Source organism: Lonchura striata, chromosome 5, assembly GCF_046129695.1.
Source record: "Lonchura striata isolate bLonStr1 chromosome 5, bLonStr1.mat, whole genome shotgun sequence".
NCBI classification, from domain to species: domain Eukaryota; kingdom Metazoa; phylum Chordata; class Aves; order Passeriformes; family Estrildidae; genus Lonchura; species Lonchura striata.
The window spans coordinates 63,727,739-63,749,359 of record NC_134607.1 but is presented as its reverse complement, the minus strand read 5'-3'; the positions used below and the strand labels follow the sequence as shown (position 1 = coordinate 63,749,359).

Below are 21,621 nucleotides of genomic sequence, written 5' to 3'. Positions count from 1 at the left end.
AATAGGTTTTTTTTTAGTTTTGACTGAGCTGATTCCATATTTATCCTATTAATGGGAAGGATCATCCTCTGTTGCTCTGTTGGACAGATTATGCAGCTAGTAGAATCCCAGTAGAGATTACAAGTATTCATTCTTATGCTAAAATTTCCTAGGTCCTCTACAGCCAGCCCCAAAATACTCTGATGGTTCTGGAAGACAGATTTGGTTTTCTTTCATATGTTAGTGACAATGAGCTTTGTTAGAATTATCACAGCTCTGACTGCCACACAGAATAGGCAAGGTCTGATACTCTTACACTTAGTAGTCCTATTAGCAACAATAATTTCAGTAATCATTCTTATTTAATGCAAGAGAAAGAGCATCTCAACTGTGAGCTGCTGCCCACCAGGAAATGTAAGTATGCAAAAGGAAAACTATTAATATAAGAGCATACCTGTCTTCCACATGAACAGTCAGTGCAGAAGCTTTTGCTCTGGTACCCAAGCTGTGCAGCACACACGGCTGTGCTCTCCAGTGTGTAGCTCCAGGGAGGTATGAGCAAGACTTTAAGCATATTTCACTGAAAGTGCCTCAGAGCTGCAGTATAAATCTGAGGGGGAATCTGGAAATCATGATGTGAGGAGTGAATAGGCTTGTTCTCACCAAAAATTTTCATCTCCAGCTATCATGATAGTATGCCTACTAGGTTTATGGCACAAAAGAGTGCTAACATATTGTGCTAGGTTGGGTATGTGTATGGATGTTTTTGTGTATACAAATGCCATCTTCCACCTCCTTCTCAAAGAAAGCCTTATTAAGTTACATATGCCAGCATGTGTTAAGTAATTTTTTTGTGGGCTATAAATGACTCGGCCAAGCTGTGAAATGAAACAGCTTGTTCCACTGCACTAACAGTGCAGGCTCAGTGCTTATTGTCTGTGCAGAAAATGTTCGATGAGTCACTCTCCAAACGAAGCCACATCATATGTGGTTCTTACACCAAGTCCTTGTCACTGAGAATACATCCTTTTGATAGAACAGCTTTATGACAAAGAGAAAATATCAAAATATATTTTAATTGCATTTTCAGTCAGAAAACAGTAGTAATTTTTTTTTCAGTTTGATTACCACTTTTAAAACTTCAGCCAGTCTAGTAAAACTAAACCTGTATTAGATATTTAGGTAACATCTGCTCTTGAAGTTAGAATTTTACCTTTTAACTGGTTTTCTATTTATTTTTCTAATGAAATAAAATCTCTTAAGACATGCATATAATTTTATCCATCTGCCTTTGAAGGTTTTTTGGTTATTTTCGTTAGACTATATGTCCAAAACACTACAAGTAATAAAAAATCACTACTTAAACAGCCCTCTGCCAAAGCAAATAGAGTTCTTAAGTGTTCCTGTTATGCAACACATTCTTGAGTTTAAATTCAAATGCAACACGACTGGCTTTGCTTCTGCCTGACCCACAAGTTTAGCAAACATTATATAAATAAACTTTGCTTTCACGTCATTCTTCCCACCTCTGAGTGGTCAGCAGGTTTTCTAACAGAAAACTACTTTTTGCAAATGCAACCTGCAAGCATTTTTGTTTAATTCTTTTCAATTTTTAGCTATTTTTTAGGGAATACATTGTTCTTACAACATTTTCTAAATACTCAGTGTATTTTAATTTAGGTTGGTGAATACTGTTTATACCCCAAGTACAAGACATTCTGTTCAAATTATTTGTCTCTCTTTGGATTCCCAAAAGTAAATACAATAAATGCAAAACCTCCTTGGTAATCTAATCTAGCTTTCCTCTCCTGATATTATGCTACATAAGACTTCTGAATTATGTTTATAATTATTCGATCTTCTTTATTTTATATTAAGGACATTTTCCATTATCTCTTATTACCATTCAGGTGACTAATTTTTTCTCCCCTTAAAGTGCTTATATTATTTCCATTCTACTTTCATCATATTGTTACATAAGACAATCCATTTCCTAGGATTTCCAGTGTTTCAAACCAGAATGTCTAATTTTTCAAAATCAAGTGGACACAATGAATAAATAAATCTCTTGTGATACTCACACCTTCATATGTATATTCAGAGTGAAAAGGTGTAAAATTTTTCATTATTTTGACACAGAAAGTGAAGGCTGTCTCAGAAGGGATTTTGTAATTCCAGACTATGTTGAACTCTCAAAATCTTGCATATCAAAACTAAAACAAAAAAGTCTTTACCATGAGAGAGGGAAAGTAGCTTAAGATATGTCATTTTTTAATGAGAACCTAAGCAAATCTAGCAAAATCCTCCCTATTTTTGTATACGTGAGACCCATTTTTTGTTCTCGTATTGACATGGGAAAAAAGTGCAGACTCAGTCGTCCTACTTTAGTAAAATATTTCTTATGTGTTACACAGAGATTATTGTAGCATTGTGCAAATACTTGACTGAACTGTTGTTATGTCAAATTCAGACTTTTGCAGGCAGTTTGCAATTTTTTTTCTCCCTTTAGCAAAACATTTTGTCCTTGGTAAAGCTGCAGTAGAATAAGCTTAAATAGTCAAGGTTCAGGTTGCTCTGTACGTTCGGCATTAGTTTTCTTCTTCTCTGTGTATGAAGGTTTTTTTAATACAAAAAGCCAGGGCAAAATGTGCTTTTCATCATCAAAATTTCAGATGTGCTGTGGCAAGCCATCTTTTATGCAATTGAATCTGCAGTGTCTGATATGTCTCATTATGTAAGATGCTAAAGTTGTGAAGACTATGAATAGATATTTAGACTTGGGCAGTGATTTATGGTGAGGATGAAAAGGAAAAAAGGTGGTTGAAGAGAGTATTTTCTCCTGAGATTGCACAGTTTCCCCTTTCAGATTCAGGCTGCACCTATCTTTGTAGTTCAATTAACATCACAGGAATAATTTCAACCATCATTTTATCTTTCTCTCAAGTTTTAGTTTTCTCTAAAGTTGTGGAAAATTATAGAGCTGTAAATTTTAATTTTGATGCTTTTAGCCTAGTTTCATTGGCTAAAAATCTGTTTTCTAAATGAAAGGCGTTAACTTGCCTCTCCACTAACACTAAAAATGCAGGCATTACCCCCAAAAGCATTTATCCATCCAAAAAGCAAAAGCTTAAGAAGGTATTTTCTCTACTGCCTACAAAATTCAGGGAGTTTCCATTAGACATAAACATTTCCTTATGACTAACCCTGTCATTACTTTGTAATTATAAATCAGAGATAAATTTTGGGGAAATCCAGTATTTGAAGGAAGTGCAGAGAGCATGTTGATAGAATTATCAGTTTAGAACACAAGAATTTTCTTCCACAGAAGTGGAAGATATAAATAAGTCATAATCTAGTAGGATGAGTTGTGTAAATATCTTGACTTCCCTCACTTCATTTTCTTTCTCTCTCTTGCTATTACCAGTCAAATCCACACAGGTATATACTGTGTTCATCTTCATTGTTGAAATCAACCTGGGGAGTAATCGCTGATCATCTAAATTTGATATTTACAGGTGTCATTATTTTCCCTCCATTTGTTCCAAATATCTCTATGGCACAGGGACAAGTCTGGCTAGATTATTGGAAATAAAAAATCTTACTGGATAAAGCCTCTGGATCTTCTATACTGTCATTTATACTTAGGCAACTTCTGATACAAGTGAAACTCTTTCACCACATTCACCTCCTCTAACATTATTCCTTCATTACACTCCTCCCACCGCCTCACTTTTCCTACAACATTTTAGAAAGTCACACAACAGAAATAAAGTTGGTTGAAAGTGGATTGGAACATGTCTTTATTTTTCATATTTGAGCATATTGCGAAGTATCAGTGTTATTTTCCCACACATCACATTACTTCAGATCAAAAATTTTTATATATGGTATCAATGTATAGTCAGAATTGAGTTTTGGTTTCGTTTATTTTTTTGGTTTGTTTTGAATTTTTCTTTCAAAAAAAAAAAAAAAGAATAAAAGCTATGAATTAGGGGCACACATAGAATGACCAATAAATGGAACAGAGCTTATATTTTTTTCTGGGAACTATTCCAGGCAAAATACTTTCTCTGTTTTGAAAATATATTTTGTACAACAGGTTCTTTTTTACTTAAAATAAGGACTTGGGGCATACAGGCTAAATTTCTGCACAGGTATATTTAAATTTCTCTCAGCAGTGAACCTGGTAGGTCTGAGAATCACAATATAAAGCTGTCAGTGTTTTCATATGCCTGAGCCTCAAAGTCAGCCCTGCTCAGTGCCCACAAAATTGTAAATTGTGTTTGCTGTGAGCAAAGATCCTGAGTTCTGCTCCTCTCTCCCATTACATGATTGCATGTGCATCGCTTCTGAGGACACTGGGAGATATTAATGAAAGACCTTCCTTGCTCATCCCAGAATATACAGCCTGTCCTCAGCAGTGCACAGTGCAAGGTAAGGAGAGGGAAGCAAAAAAGAGAGGAGCTCCTTTGGTTTCTGTCTGTTCCCAGAGAGAACCATTTATCAGGAGGGGACTGAGCTTGGTGTCTCATAGGAGAATGGCTCCCTGCACACAGTGTCCCTGCCTGTGTCACATAAGGCATAGAATAAATCATAATAACACCCAGCTCCTCTTTTGTAACACCACACAGCCTCTCCACAGTCAGATTAGATCAGACTGAACACATATTAGGGACCCTTAGCAGCAGGAGTTCCTCTTCAGAGCAGAGATAGATAAATAAAACCTTTCTTTGAGCTTCATTTTGTCCCATGAGCTGTTGATTGCACTGTGAAAAGCAAACTGAGTATCCAGTTGCAAGGAATTTCAGATCATATTCACCCTCATATTTATTGAGACAGACCAATGGTAGTAATCCCAACATGTATTTAAAACACTGTGAGACAAGAGGTAGTTAAAACTGTATTAGATGTCTAATTTTTCTTACTGCAGAAAAAAAAAGAATATAAAACCAGCTTACAAGAGAAAACTGTGGCAATTTTCATATCAAACAAAATATATGTGCAAAAGGTAAAATACAAAAAGAAGAAAATAAAAAAAATCATAAGGACAGAAAATGTTGGAACCTGTAAGCATTGAGAAGCATTGTTTATAAAGGCTATTCATCATTATTTTGCAGCAGCTTTGCCAGTAGCTCATGCCCCAGCAAGAGGATGAAAGGCATGAATACAAACTGCTAGTACTGCAAGTAACTTGTGTGATGGTAAAAAAAGGAAAAAATAAAAAGAGAGAGAAAGATTTGCTTTTAAAAAGAGTAGAAGGTGTGGAAAGTTTTGGCTGGCATTTTAACTTCTTGATATATGTATGTTTAAAATTATACAGAATACTTTCGCTTTACCTTCAGCTGGAGTAGTTTAGCTCTAATACTGAAATATATATACTATATATATATGTATAGCCTACTATTTGCAGTAATACTGAATTATTTATTGCAATAAGATCATGTTATCTTGTTGTTTTCTGAAGTACAGCTGTCTGCTGGAGGATGAACATCTGATTCTTAAAATAGCAATAAAGGAATCCAGCAGAAGCATATTTCTTGGTACAACAGCACTGTGTTAGAAAATTATGTTTGTAGGAGCTTCATGGGTTACTGTGGAGACATTTTCGACAGTGGCAAGGTCCTCAACAACCTTCCTCAGACTGTTTTCCCCTGGGATCACACTCCAAAGTTGTGTCCATGTTTACACGATCAAAGTCCCTCTCTTCACAGAAAACCCAGTTTCAGTTACTGAACCCAAACAACTCTAAGAGATATTATTAACTCCATTTCTGAGAGATGAAATCTAAGATCAGAAAGCTACTAGGGAACATTGGTCTTGTGAGAGAACCCATCTTTTTTGTGTTGTCTTTAATCATGTCCCATATTTTGAAGCTGTAATTTTGTCCTTTTTTTAATTCAAGTTTTCAAGGCTTAGATTGGAATCTCAGATTACTTAGGTTTTATGACGTGCTACGTTCTAACTCTCTAAATATTGCAAACATATCCTAACATAGGTGAATACAAGATTTTGTTTATTTAAGAAATACATCTGCATAGGAATATTTGATTTGTTTTATTCTGGAATATATTATTTCTCATTATACCATGCTAGAGATAACCATCCAAGTCCAAGTCATTAAATATCTGTGAGACAAACAGCAGTTCAGTACATCAAAAAATTCCTTTATTCTATCAATAAACACTGTACAGAACCCTAAGATTAATTAATTTAATTTCTCAGTGTATCAAAACAGATAAAGACCTAAGGAGATTATGCATCTCTTCAGTAGTTCAGTATCACTGGGAGCTGTTTAGAAGGATCTTCCTCTGATTTAAAATCTTTCAGAGTGTCTGGCTCCTGAAGCTCCAGAAGAGCATTTCCTACCTATTTTGTAAACAATAATTTAATCTATAAGCTTCATTTGAAAAGAAGAATGCTGGGAAATATTTCTTAATATTTTTCCCCTTGTATTTTCCCCTGCTCTAGTACCCCCCAGTCAATCTTCTGGAACAGGAGAGCCCATACCAATTTATACACAATTATGAAACAAAATGCCAGTTTATGTATTTTCCTGATTCTGTATTCTGGCCATCTGGCATCCACTCAGGAAATTACTCAAGTATGATGTTTATCAAGTAGCAGCATTTAGGCATCTCATATTTAAATTTCCAAGTTTAACCTACTCATACGTTATCTATCTATGTGAAAATACACAAAGTCAGAAAGAAATTCAACTTATTCTAAGATAAAAGTGAAAATTATCCCAGAACTTTACATTTAGACAATTGAACTGAATAAAATTCCTGCTATGCTGCAGTGAGATTTACCTGCTTATTTAATCCATTGCTGAATTGGCCTTGATAACATGGAATGATGGGAGGCAGCTACTTCTGTCTTGGGTAATTCTGTTTGACAGCAGGTATTTGGTTAAAAAGGAATGGGAGCACAATCCATACTTGTCAGTCTCTGGAACTGTCAACAACAGTGAAGATGACACATCCTGTGATTTACAACAGCAGTCAATTAAAACTAATAGCAAAACTAATTAACCTTTCACAATGCAGAGCGTGACAGTTCTACTAGAACAACAACTTTGCTGTTGCCATCACCACAGTAAATTTAAACTCCTTGGCTACAAATACCTTGTAGCAAATTAGTTAATAACCACCTCCATTTAATAGCTAATTAATTATTAATAAATATAATCCTCTAAAAAGAGGTGTCCATTCATAAAAAAGGCATGAATATTTTTTATCCTATGTATAGATATAGATATATTTAAAAATATATTGCCTACAGTTGGCATGTTACAAAGGTGAACACAATGATGCTGTGCATGACTGTGATCCTCTTGTGGTATATCAATAAGTGTGCATTTGATACATATGAAACAGGTAAAATATCACACTAATTCATCTTAAATATCTCTTATCCTTTTCAATTTTTACTCTAACATATGGTTGTAGAACATCTCTTTTTCACTCCTTGTTTCCTAAGCTAAGACAGTAATTTTTTAGTGTTTTACTGTATGGTTCCTTGCTGCTGTGATAATCCTGGTTTGCTCTTCTTTAATCTGAAAATAATTTTTATTGAGGGAAATGTTACTACTCAAGTTAAAAATTGTTTTTCACTTCTTTGGGAAACCATATTAGTACTACCCTAAAAAGAGATGAAATATCACTTTTTCAGAGTTCAATTGTAGCATTTATCGTCATCCTATCAGTTCCATTCTCACATTGTTTATGATTGATGTTTTCTAAACTTATATAAGAAGGCAAAAGACTGTGACTGGGTGCTGTATATTTTGATTTATTCCTACCAATGCAACCCTTGAGGTTATCCAATCCCATGACACCCTGAAGAAATTTATTTCTGTCACAGCAAACATGACATTCATGAGAAATTCATGTCCAGCTCAGACCACCTTGAACTTTCGTCAGCTCTAAGATGGTTCACTACAGACTATTCCCTTTATCACTATATCAATCATTTTCATTTAAAGAATCAACTCCACAAAACAAGGCATATGTGCTCTATTTTTGCACACCCACCAAAGAAAGATGTATGGAACTTATATATGAGAAAGGGGGAGAAGCTACACAGTACAAGGAAATAGGAATCCCTTCTGAGTGTACAAAACTTTGGTGGGTTCTGAAGTGATGATTTATTTCAGTGTAATGTTTTATAAGCCTGGTGTTAAGGCTCTGTCCCTCATGCTGTGGGAGAAATGAAAATTAGTATGGAAGCAAAATAAAGCTATAATCTTTCATGAGTTTCAGCTGTAGATCATTGTTTTCCTCACAATGTTTAAATGGTTTAGCAGGATTGATTGTCCTGAAGAGTATCTGGCAATATAGAACAGTCCATGGAAAATTTCCAGATGCTGAGAAATAGTGTAGGAATATTTAAATATAACTTGCTGGAAGCATATATCCTTTTTTCTGGCTCACAACATCACAAGTGACACCCAAACCACCTCATCTCATCTTAAACTGAATGTACACCTAAATGAAAAAGGAGGCACTAAGGCAATCAAGATGAGGTCCTAACAACTAATGCAAATAGATCTTAAAGGACAGACAGGGAATAAAGAAAATAAGCCAAGTACATTTTCCAGAAAAGCCTGTGATTAACTAAAAATTGCCTGAAAGTAATATTAGGTTTGTCCTACTAGTGTCCATACTGGGCTTCTTTTCATGTTTCTGGGAGTCAGTGCAAAAGCCAATACTGATCACAAATTCAGATTTAAACATCTTTGAGGTGTGTCATGTCTTCATCTGCAATTTGAGAATTTTATCTTCAGAGAAAAGAAGGAATAATTTTGTCTTGCATTTCTTTCAAGCCATTCAAAATCCATAGTTTAACCAAGATGGGTCCAATGGAAACTCAACACTTTTCAGGGGAAGAGCATTATAAGAACAGGGATATAATGAACAATAACAGGGACATTGTTGGCCATTCCTTTTTGATCACAGCTAACAATGATCTTTTCTGTTGGCATCACAAGATGAAGACTTCATTATCTTTGCACAGCCATGCAGCAGGAAAATATTGCATATTCAAACCTATAGGAATGGCTTTCTGATTATTAAATATTGTGAAAGAATCACTTGCCTCATAATGGGTCCTCTCATACCTTAGAAATAATAGAAGAAATGCTGGCTCAGCTGAAGCTGAATTACAAATTTATTAGGGAATGTAACTAAATTAATTTCCAGCTTAGCTGTGATTATTAGTTATTACACTTTTACTCATGATCCCTCTAACTATTTTAAGTAGAAAAATAGAATTGACATCTGTGAAACAGAAGCTGTCATTTTTAGAGGGTGTTATTCAAATTTGATTATACATTTGTGGTAAAAGAAGTAATCTTTACATGCCACTTGTCAACTTAATACTATTTAATTGAGAACCATCTCCAGATGTATCATAATTGTTTACATTCTGCAGAGTTGCTTTGCACCTTACAACATCCTGGCACAAGCTTCTAGAATTTCCAGTAAAGTGTTAAATCCTGCTAGCACCAGAAATAATGTAATAAAAAAAATCCTAGTTGCTTTATAGCTTGATTCCTTTTGAACTAACATCTAAAGTGAAGAGAAATAATATTTTCAGTAGCAGGACATAGATATAGAAGCACAACCCCACTAGGAGATGATGTTAGTATGGAGAGAATTGAGCTGAGGATGCTCTTCTCCCTCCCCCATAGGCATTTAGGAGATGCAGCCCTGCTCCTCTCTGCCTGGCTTCTGTAAAGGCTCGTGGGAGGACAGGCAGGGGAAAGGCAAAAGAGCTTTGTCTACATTTCCTTCCATGCCTTCTCTCCATCTCTGAACTGATTTAGAGAGAAATTCATAAAATGTAGAAATAATGGTGCTGTATTTCTACCCACATAAGCAGAGAAATTGCCTTTAATTTTAAAGGTCACTCTAGGCCCTTTGCTTTAAACTGTGTGAGTGATATTGCTCCATGTATGTAGGAAGGTGAAATGAAATGCTGACTTCACCAGCCTTACTTCATTGCCTTTGAATATCTTACTTTTAACACTCTATTGAAAGTTCCCTTTCTTCTTTTCTTCCTTTTTTTCTTTTTAAAATGACATAACTTCAGAGTCTTGTAATAAATGTTTCTGAAAAGGTGAATTGCAGTGACCGTTATGTGACTTGTAATAACTCCTAGAGAAATTTCTATTCTTGGGAAAAAAGTTCCACTGAGGCAAATAAATTCTGAAGCATATAATCTAGTTATACAAGTGTATGGCATGTGCCTACCATTTGCTCATCCAAGCTGTACATTTTCCTTACATTCCTGACTTAAAATTATGAGCTATAAGTATATCTCTAAAAACTATAAGAAAAAAACCAAAAACAAACCAAAACTAAATTAAGCAAACAAAACAAACAAAAAAACAAACCAAAAGAGAAAAAAAAAACCATAAAATTTTACTTCTCTCCAAGTTAGAAAGATACATTTGGTTTCCTTTCACATTACTGAGGGTTGCTTTTTCTGCTTTTCCAGGTAAAACACAGGTTATGGGTGAAATCAAGATTGCATTAAAGAAGGAAATGAAGACAGATGGAGAACAACTGATAGTAGAAATCCTTCAGTGCAGAAATATCACATACAAATTTAAATCTCCAGATCATCTTCCAGGTATCAGTAAGAAAACAGCTTCACCATACTTTGAAAACATTAAGTAGGTTGTATCTTAAGTCATTTAACGTCATCACTAAAATGGAAAAGAAAATTGCTTCTTAGCCAGGATGACATATTATACAGGATTCTTTTTGAAATCCTTCTTTTCTCCTATGAGCAGCTTTAATGAAAGAAAAACATTTTGTGGAACCAAATTAACTATCAGAAGTTAATATTTTTAGTTTACTTTTTATTTTTAAAAATTAATCAATTTTAACTTTAGCAAAAATTATAAATCCCTAGGTTATCAAAGAACAGCTATAACTAGTAGAATATTGTATTTTTGTGAAAAAGCTGTTAAAAAAAAAAATCTCATGTTCATAAGGATATTTTCATACATAGATAAAAATATCAAGGTTTTTTTTGTTTAATGACAGTCTCATAAACACAAAGTAATTGCTTTGGATTTAGTGGGATGGGTCCATTTCTACACCATAGGAATGAGAACAGAACATGACTTTGTAAAATATCAGTTTTTCATAAAAATTCCCCTCTACTGAAATCATTAACAGCAAAGATTATTTAAAAGTTTCTGTATTTAACTCATTGAACTATTCTTCCCCAGACCTGTATGTGAAGCTGTATGTTGTCAATATCTCTACCCAAAAGAGAGTAATTAAGAAGAAAACCAGGGTATGCAGGCATGACCGAGAGCCTTCGTTCAATGAAACATTTAGATTTAGCTTGAGTCCTGCTGGGCATTCTCTTCAGGTAATTCTGCATTTTATTAAATCCTAATTTTTTATGTTGTCCATGCTGTGTTATGGGCATTTGAGCTCGATCTACTCAGTTGTTTGCTGAGAAGAGAAAACTACAAATAAAGTAACTCAGTTATATAATAATGAAGATATCAGGCTAGAGGAGACATTAAAAGATGTATTACTCCATCACACCACACTCATGAAGGGTATTTATAGATCAGGCCTGAAAATTTTAGGCTTGATCTGTTCTTAAAATCCCCCAGAGAAGGGAATTATACATACCTTCCAATAATAATTCCTTATGTATTTAGAAAGTTTAGTGCAATATCAAAATTAAATATGTCATATTTTTAAATTAAGCTCACTTATCCTTAAGTATCCCCACAAAGTACAGAGGAAAACTGATTTGCCTTCTTTTTAATTAAAAAAAAAAAAATAGGGTTTACATTGAAAGGCTGTTATTTTACTTCTTGTCTCCTTTTCCAGGCTGAGATATGTTCTTTTGCCTAAATGCTTAATCATTTTATCATTCTCTCCATTTCTCCAACTTCTTTAAAAGTTGTGGTACATAGAATTTGACACTATAGTCATAATCTCAGATGCTTAGAATTATTGATTATACCAAGCCAGATGCATTTGTAATGGAGTTGACTTTTTGTTAGTCTGTGACACATCAAATGATGCATGGAACTGGGTCAGGAATAGTCCCTCCACTGTGTTTTAGTTTCTTCTACAGATTTGGTCATATGGCCAGACTTGATTTTTTTAAGACAGGTTGGATTCAGTTTGTCCATCTTCATTTATTTTCACATTAGGAGATAGAAAAAGTGTAAGCCATATATCCATATTTCCTCCAGTCAGTAGAGAGGGATGAGCAATTCAAGGGGTATCTGCATGCCAACCTTAAAAGTCAGTGGAAGACCTTGATGGGCATATCAGCATCGAGTTAATGAACTTTGAAATTTGTCAAACCAACCTGAATAAGACATCTGCATTGTGGTGCCTAAAGTTAGTCTGAATTATCTAAGTGCCAACATTATGCTTATTGCTTGTATCATTAACATTACAGTCAAAATGGATGCTACTTACAAAACAAGACCCCCCAAAATAGATACTGTTTTTCCTGTGTTAACATGTCCTAACATCTTATTGTTTCAATAGACAAAATAAAAGACTATTTAAAAATTGACATTTTTTGAGAAAAGCCAAAGTGATCAATAAAGTCTTGCAAAATTTTAAGAGCTCCCATAAAAAAATTGTTTCCAGCAGTGGTTTGCAGAGGAAACTATATAGGGTAGGTCAGTGAAGAAGAATACAAAGAGTCCTATGGAAAAATAATCCATCAGGTTTTAAGGAGGGAGATAGCAAGTGACATATTTGTAAGAACAGTTAGCCTGAGACTTGACAGCATTCCTTTGGAACTGTGTGATAGAAAGACGAGAGGGGGCTGAGGGGAGACCTCACTGTGTTCTTCAACACGTTCCTGAGGGGAAGCAGAAGGGCAGACACTGATCTGTTCACTGCTGTCACCTATGACAGGATTGAACAGCCTGAAGCAGAGTCAGGGAGGTTTAGGTTGTATGTCAGGAGAAAGTTTTTCACCCAGAGGGAGGTTGGGCACTGGAACAGGTTACCCAGGGAAGTGGTCACAGCACCAAACCTGGCAGAATTCAGGAAACATTTGGACAACACTATCAGGCACATGGTGCAATTACTGGGGTGCCATGCACAGGACCGAGAGTTTTATTCAATGATCCTGACTGATGTCTTTAAACTCAGTATATTCTACAATTCTATGATTTTATAATATGTTCTGATGCTGCACACCAGAGATAAGAGAATGAAGGCCATAAAAATATCCTGCAAAAGTATCAAGGAAAAAGTTTAAACAAAGAAAAAGTGTTTCTGCTCATGAGTATTGGAGCTTGAGCTGTAAAATGTATTGCCTTTATATATTATAAGTGCTAAATATTTTCACACAAAAAGTAACTAAAAAAATTATAGGAGAAATTTACACATGAAAGACATCAAATTCTGTTAAATGCAAACTTACTGCTTGTGAGTCAGGATAGTCTGCAGACCTTAGGTATTTTGAGTGAGTGTAACTACGTAATTGCTTTGTTCTTATATTCTGCCTTAGACACTGCCCTCCGCACTTTTGCAAGCAAAATATTTGTCTGAAAAGAGCTTTAATCTGACTCAGTGCATCTGTTTTTATGTACTCTTCAAGCTCAACAGTCAATTTGTTCCTATGGTAAAGCATGAACCTAGATGATTTAAATGCTGAATTTGAGTGATGAACATTTAGAGTCAAAGAGATGAACACATTCCAAAGAGATTTAGCAGAGAGGGAAATTAAACAAACCCAGACTTTATAGAAAAAAAAAAAAAATGGAACTGAAAGATGATGGGATGATAAGATCAGAGAGAGGAAGTAAGATGAGATCAAATATGATAATAATGAAAGGTACAATGTAAAAAGCGATGAGAACCAACAAGAAGCAGAAATTAAGACAAGGGAGTGTGGTCTAAAAATCAGCAGGAAGGGGTATGAATATTCACCATAAAAATGAATCCATGGGTGGTTGAGGAAAAAGAAGAAAAAAAAATTAAGAAAGGATTGAATTGTCTGATACAGAGTATTGAGTATTATAAAAACCCTGGGGCTTAAAAACTAAGACTAGCTGATCTAGGATAACAAGACTGGAACTGAAAGCCTGAAACACAGAGGAACAAAGGATGAGAGACAGACAAGCTAGAGAAGATAGATCCTAGGGTTCCATCTGGGAGGAGTAGGGAGAAGGATCAAGGACACAGCTAATGAAAAATTGGATAAATTTTTTTCTGTCCCAAAACTGTTAATTGTCTCAGAATGAAAACATTTTGTAGAAAACATTTTGACAGTTTTCAGACAGGCACTTTCCTCAGCCCCTGGCAGTTTTTTCTTCACTTCTCTGATTTCCCTGTTCCTTGGTAACTCACCTGGGACCCTTCTGGAAAGCACTAAACTTCTCACTTGCCTTACTGCAATTAGACATACATAATGTCCTGTGCAAGGCTAATCAGAAAAACCCAGAAGAACAAATTTCACAGATGTTCTAGTTTGGCTTTCCAGCTTCTGAGCAGTCCCTTCTTCAGCAAACACCAAAATTAGGTACCTAGAAAGCCATCAGCAGTTGAGGCAGGCTGCCTAGTTTCCTCAAGACACATTTTCTGATTAATGGAGTTTCCTATTAATTCAGTGCCTAAAAGTTTTCCCTTCTCAAACCTGTTGGTTGGTAGCCATTAGGTATCTAAACTGTCCAGGTTGCCAACTGATATCAAAACTTGGCAAGGAAGTAGGAAGCCTCTTCAGGAAAACATTTGCAAATTTCTTCCCTTTTGAAATTTATTTAAAATTTTATTTGTAATGTACAGTTTTCATTCTTAACATTTCTTTCCAAATCAGGATGGAAATCAGGATCCAAATTTAAAAAATTGTGAAGTTCTTGATTACAGAAAATTCCATTTCTTCTACAGACCTGTTACATTTCTGCTGCCATGTGATTACAGCAGAGTACAAAACCCTTGTGTTCTGTCATTTTTTTTCTAGCATAGATATTTGAAACCAAACAACAAAATACTCACTTTTCTCTCTTGCTGGTTCACATGGAGAATGACAGCCTCCTCCCATTATCAGTCATCAGTCACTTCCCTTGCTTGTTGCTCGTTGAGGTCTGCTTAGTAACTGAATATTGCAAACCTGCTGCTAATGCTGTCATGGAAATACAAATCTTCATTATTTCTTTTTCTTTTTGAAAAACTTAGGAAGTTAAAGAACACACACATAAAAAAAACCAACCAACCAACCAAAAAAAAAAAACACCAAAAAACTCCCCCACGTTGTGCTTGTTAATTCAGTTACTTAAGAATTATGAAATGCTATAATATTTCTGAATATGTAACTGTAACTCATGCCATGAATTATACATATTAACAAATGTACTTTCTTAAAAACATGTATAATGAACCTATAGAATGAGACAAGTGCTTCAGAAAAGTGTATAGTTTGCATGACACAAACCTCTTTCACTGGAAAATATGTGGTTGGATGACATTTCACAGAAAGCCTTGTACAGACTTCCACAGACTTAACAAGAACTGCTACATCACTTGTACAAAGCTTTGTCTTGTAACTTAAAACTTTACCTTATGCTCATCTTTGGTAACCATCAGGTGAACAAATTGCTCATTAACATTCAAGATTGTCATCTTCTAATTGCTACATCCCATGATAAGGAAACAGAAGCAGGAGAAGATTCAATTTTCACAGGGCTTTATGTGAAGGGAAAGGTGACTCTAAAAAGTGATTGGCAATGTTTCTTTTCTGTGCTTGGCATATTTGAGCTCAACATTCCTGAATCTTTCATGTTTTGCTAGTATTATGTTACTGTGAACATTGATGATGATGATAATGATTATTATTATTATTTTCACAGATTCTGCTTGTCTCCAATGGAGGGAAGTTTATGAAAAAGACACTGATTGGGGAAGCTTATATCTGGCTTGACAAAGTGGATCTAAGGAAAAGAATAGTAAACTGGCACAAACTGTTGGTCAGCTCCACACAAACACACTGAGCAGAGATGTCTGCTTAGGGCACAAAACATGCAGAGTCTGCTCTAAATAGAATCACTTCAAGAATATAGTTTGATATCATTGTGTTTAGCTAGTCTTTCAGATTACAAAGTAGAAAAGAGCAGTCTCTGGGCTACAAAGCACACTTAAATGAGGGCTAGTACACTTATTTTTGCTGCAAAAACACAGCAAAAGGAGAAGAAAATCTGGGCCCAGAAGTTAAAGTGAGGCTGTTTGAAACAAAGACTGATATGAGGGCTCCGTGTTGTTGGACTCTTTTGGAAGAGAGGAACTGTGAAGGAAAGGCTGAAGGCTGGAGGCAGGTGCTAACGCAGAGCTCAGCTGCAGCTGGAGGGAGCGTGATGGGAAGCACAGTCTGCTTTCCTGTGCAACCAGAAGGAGATCATTTTATGCAAAACCACCTAGGGTGACTGACTTTCCAAAATCTCACTTATTAAAATTGTAAAACTTGCTCCTCTGCACCTTAGGATCTCTGATAATTTGCTGTAGTGAGATTATGCCACTTGACACAAACTGCAAGGTGTTTGCAAGAGTGGTAATATTATTTTACATTACCTTTTTCCTTCCTTCTTTTCCCTTCAGAAACTAGGCTGTGGAGAATCAGATCTGATTGTTTAATTTGTTTCTGTGTGTTAACAATGGATATAAACAACTCTTCTAGAATGTGATGAATAAAATTATATAAACTGTCTATAACTTGGGATGTGGTTTTCAAGACAAAGGACAGGTTATAAACCACACTACATCAGACAGCTAAAATGCTGTTTCAGTGCCAGTGACACTATTTCACCCCACCCTTTGAGTCAGGTCTAAATCAGTTTGAGATTGAAGAGACAAGTACTGGCACTGATGCAATTATTTCAACAAGTCCTCATGTTTTTCAGCAACCAGTCTTGTTCTGAAACTGTAGAAAGACTATGAATTCTAGGCTATTTTGTGGGCACCTGGGAGCAGCAGCCCCACCGTGCCAGCAGTGACCCTCTCGATGCAGGGCTCTGTATCAACACTAGTGACACACTTGAAATCTAAGGGGAAGGGACAGCAGGGCAGCTCCTGATGGATGCTGCTGCATCAGAATGAAGAATATCCTCTTGCTATCTCAGGTGAATGTCTGAGCATAATCCACTCAACAGCATGGCTTCTTGGTTAGGAAAGAAGTAAATGAGAAGGTAACTTGCAACTTTTAAGTCTGTGTAAGCACATCCAAGCATGAAGTCCCTCTTTCAGGGGTTTGAAGCTGAGCAGTTAGCTCACTTGGGAGGAAACTACTGCCAGACATGGCTTAGGCTGGTTGCTGTATTTTCCCTTGTACCATGTTTGAAGAAAGGAGAGCTTTTCCTCCCATTCCTAAAAGTACAGCAAGTTTGTTAAAACCCAAGAATCAATGGTACTAACTCCCATGTTACTCAGAAGTAATTTAATATTTCACAGCTTCCATATAAAGAAGTTTCCCTGGAAATATGATCTCACGACCTTTGCATACTTAAAAAGGAAAATGAACAAATTTCTGCATGTCAGACATTTATTTTTCTGGCCCAAAAAAGATTTTCCAGTTTTCATTATGTACATTGTCTTATATTTTCTGAATATATGTAGTACACTTCCACAGGTTGTACAAGACCAGGTGAAAATCTACTTCTGGAAAATATTATGTGCTTTAAAAAGAAAAAGGAAAAATTAAAGCTTTGGTTATTAAGCAACTGGATTGACTGTGAAAAAGCTACACTGTTTAATCTGGTGACACTTCCCACATACAGTTTTTGCTTTATGTTTATAAACTTAAAATATCAGCATGTAACAGGAATATGAAAAGAGACATGCAAATGATATTAATGTTACACACACCAAGGAAATTCCTGTTGTTCATAACCTGCTGGTAGCCCGCTTAACTTGCAAGCAGAACAATCTTACCAAATTCTTACTGACAGTGGAAGTAGGGTGTGTGCTTTAATGTTGAATTTTATGCTTTCACCAGTATATGTATACCCTTCCTCTCATGTATTTTAACAACAGTCCTCTGGAATTATTGTAAAAATTCTATGTTTTGATGTTGTATATGTTTTTGTAAGAAAATACGTCAATGAAAAAATCCCCAACTGAAACAAAAAAATCCTGTGTGGATACATTTGACATATGTGTTGCTCTCTTGGTGGGTTATCTTGCATTCCTGATGACTATACTGTGTTTGTACTTTGAAAAAAGATCTGCAAAAAAAAAAAAATCTGTGTGAAGCGCAAGCCATGAGGTGTGCAATTTTGTACAAACTGCTGGTGATTTTGTTCTTGCTCAGATTTCCTACAAAGGCAGCAAGTCACACTGGTAGTTGCTATGGAGATTTCTGAGAGGAAGGAGCAGTCTCTGGCTGCCTGTAATCATCATCTGTAACTGAGAACGTGGCCAGGCATGCTTTGCTCTCACACTCGTGCAAATGTGGCTGAAATTCTGAAATTCTGTTGAATACTTTTGTTGAGTGTGGCTGTAGGGGACAGTTGCCTTTGAGGCTAATCAGCTGTCGGCAACTGGTTTAATTCGAGCGCTTTTGGTTCTCTGAACAGCACCCAAAACGTTTCAGCGTGTTGAAATGGCAGTTTTGGACTCCTGCTATGAAACACAAAGAGTGGAGCTGGTGAGGAGCGCGGCGCTGCCTTGGCCAGCTGCAGCAAGGACGGGGCTCCTTCGGGGTCCCCAGGGTGGGCGTGTGTCACACCTGGGCACCCTGAGGCGGCATCATGCAGAGGTCAGAGAATGCCACCCAAGTGTGCCAAGTTCCTTTTTTTGACCAAATTTCTAGGTTGTACTGAAATCACTCTATGCAACACAGATTCATGTTTGAATGCATAGTTTCTTTTTTTGTTGTTTGTTTGTTTTATGAATGAAGTCAGGAAAAACTCTCATGAAAATGTTTTTTAAAAAAAACCAATCAAACAAGGACTATTAGTATTTTTTTACCGTTTTTGTATATTATATCTCAGTATATTTTTTTTCTTTTACCTCATTAATTTTTGTTTATTTTATCTGGCCAAATGTGCTTAGATGTGGCAACAGCTTTTATCATTTCTGAGTAATTGATTATTAATGACTTCACATATTTCAATGATTGCTTTGAAGATACATATTGCAGGGAGGCAATAGCAGAGGCATTTAACTCTTTTAATTCATAAATCTTCTGAGAAAACAGAAACTGAAGCTGCTTCTTAGTTCAAGCCTTGTAGAGTGGAAACAAGCTGAAAAATGAGCAAAAGCACAGTGTGTGTGTTTACAAATGACAGGGATTTATAACATTATCATTATTATTAGTAGGCATAAAATGAGCAGCAAACAGCCTTTTTTTTTCCACTTTAAAACTAGACATGAGAGTTACTATGATGAATGTTGAGCTAGTTCTTTATCATTACACTTTAAAGGGATAGTATCCAGGGGCAATGAGTGCTGCTTCTTTATTATTACCCACAGTTTTACATTACATGGATCCTGTATGGAAGAACCAAAAACCAGTTCAAGTCAGTAACAACCAATCTGCTGACTTGAACTGGCTTTAAATCAAAACCTAGGAAAAATTTGAGTTATTTTTCTGGATGCTGGATGTTTGCATGGCTGTGTTGTGGGATATGGTAGCTGGTAACCAGCTGATATTGATTCATACTTTGAGAATGATGATGAAGAAAAAGAAGACATCTATTATATTGTAAGCTAGTGTGAGCCCAATAGAGATTATTTAATTAGGATTTAGTTTCATGGAGATATCATAAAGATGTTAATAGTATTTTTTTAAATTATTATTTGAATCATAACTGACACTATTTTTAACTAGTTTATTTTCATTGCTACAATGTTGAATGTCCCAGATTCATTATTTGAGTATATATCTAGATATGTACATAGCTATGTGAATAGCAGAGAAAATTTGTGTGAGTGTAACTTATAAAGGTAATTAAACAGAGAGGAAATTTAGCATAAGTATCCACCTACATTATATTTAAACACTAGTCCTACACGCCCTGTGAATTTTCTGTACACCTGGCATGTAGGATGAATTGCTCTTTATAAATACATATTGCCTTTAGAAGGAAAATAGGAAGAATTAGTGGAACCGGATACTCTCTCTTTAAACCATAGAAACATTTTAATGTTTTCTATATGTTCTGTTTTATTCTTTTGAAAAAAAAAATAATAAGCAAATATATTGATGAGCTCAAAAGTTATAATATATATAGATATCCATAATTAAAACTAGATTATTTGACAAGAGTCATTTTCTTAATTTGTTACCCTGTAAATAAATATACATTTTTGTAAAACAAATTGAGTTTAAATTATTAACTCCATTTGACATCCAAGCATGTGAGTGTGTCCTTATTTGATTGTATCTTATAGATGTTCAGTGATGTGCTCAGGTGCTCAACAATGGCTGACTAACGTGTGTGCTGTCATGCTACAGACAATGCATACAGCAGACACAATGTTTAAAAAAATCCAAAACACATCAAAAAAAACCCTGCAAAAAAAAAAACAACAAAAAAAGAAGATTAGTCCTTGGGCAAATGTAATGTTTCCACAGTGAATGTTGCATGCATAGGTGGTGATTTGTTGATATTCATTTCGTTTTGAATTTCTTTTCATTTTCATTTTGCTTCCAGAATCATTAGGAAAAATGAAAATAAAACAGACTTCTAAAAGTCTGTTTTAAAACAGAGTTCTAAAAGTTGTAAAAACTGAAACAAAAGCATTATGAGATTGTATAAAAATGCTTGTAAATCTGTCCCAGTTTTCACTTTATGTATAAATCCATGCCATGGTTTTGTGATTGTATACAGGATGTATCTTGAGAACTTATGCAAATTGTGCTCTATAAAGGCTGTTATCCCAGTCTGACAAATAAATATTTAAAATATGTGGTTTGCTTTCTTTTTCCTAATTAACATTAAAACCTATTTTGATGGTTTATATTTCCCATTTGTTGACCACAGTGGTTTTATGGTGCTGCTGTACATGCTGCCTATACTCTTCTGTCCCATTTCAGCATTAGCAAACCTCCCAGGGTATAACTCATCTGCCACACTTCATTTTGAAATAAAGAGCAGTTAATTTGTCAGAGCTTTTTTCCCAAAATTTCAGAACCAGAATCACATTCAGCTTGTTGATATCTTCATACAGTTTCATCTCTGGCATCCTGTATAGGCAACAAATATATGTGTATACAACAGCACAGTTTAGGAATATCCAGGGGTTTGTCTCATTGTGAAGAATAGGTTGTAAATATAGCCTGTAAATGTAGCCTAGCTCTGTATCCTTGTAAGTTCCTGATGGAGACATAATAAGAAAAAAATGTGATAAATCCTAGAAGGATTTTCTCTGGTTCTTTCCTCCAGCAGAAAGAAGGTTTCCAGGAGCAATATATTTTAGACTTTGCTATTATAAACAAGAAATCATTTCCTTAAAGCAATCATTTTTTGTAATACTGAATTTTACCTGACTAGTATAACATCTGTGGTGCTTTCCCATTGAGACTTTATTTTTGAGCCATGTTTAGATCTATATTCATTATATTTGCATAGTTTGCCTGTTTGATACAAATAATTTTAAAACCCCGAAACATGCTCACCAAGCGATATAAATTGGTTTAGTC

General features: G+C 35.4%; 1 protein-coding gene and 1 long non-coding RNA gene across 10 annotated transcripts in view; one reads left to right on the top strand and one right to left on the bottom strand.

Annotated features, from left to right (window-relative positions):
- The window catches only part of LOC110475443 (uncharacterized), a 41,474-nt gene extending 40,709 nt beyond the window's left edge, over positions 1–765 (bottom strand). For all 4 annotated transcript variants that reach the window (XR_013340040.1, XR_013340039.1, XR_013340041.1 and 1 more), the window contains exon 1: positions 434–765. This is a non-coding gene — a long non-coding RNA (uncharacterized LOC110475443). The remainder of the gene's footprint in view (positions 1–433) is intronic.
- The window catches only part of PCLO (piccolo presynaptic cytomatrix protein), a 318,646-nt gene extending 297,758 nt beyond the window's left edge, over positions 1–20,888 (top strand). For all 6 annotated transcript variants that reach the window (XM_021539594.3, XM_021539592.3, XM_021539591.3 and 3 more), the window contains 3 exons: positions 10,480–10,614; positions 11,222–11,367; positions 15,836–20,888. In XM_021539594.3, the coding sequence (XP_021395269.2) occupies positions 10,480–10,614; positions 11,222–11,367; positions 15,836–15,976 (422 nt within the window). In that variant the 3' untranslated portion in view covers positions 15,977–20,888. The remainder of the gene's footprint in view (positions 1–10,479; positions 10,615–11,221; positions 11,368–15,835) is intronic.
- The last annotated feature ends 733 nt before the right edge of the window (positions 20,889–21,621 follow it).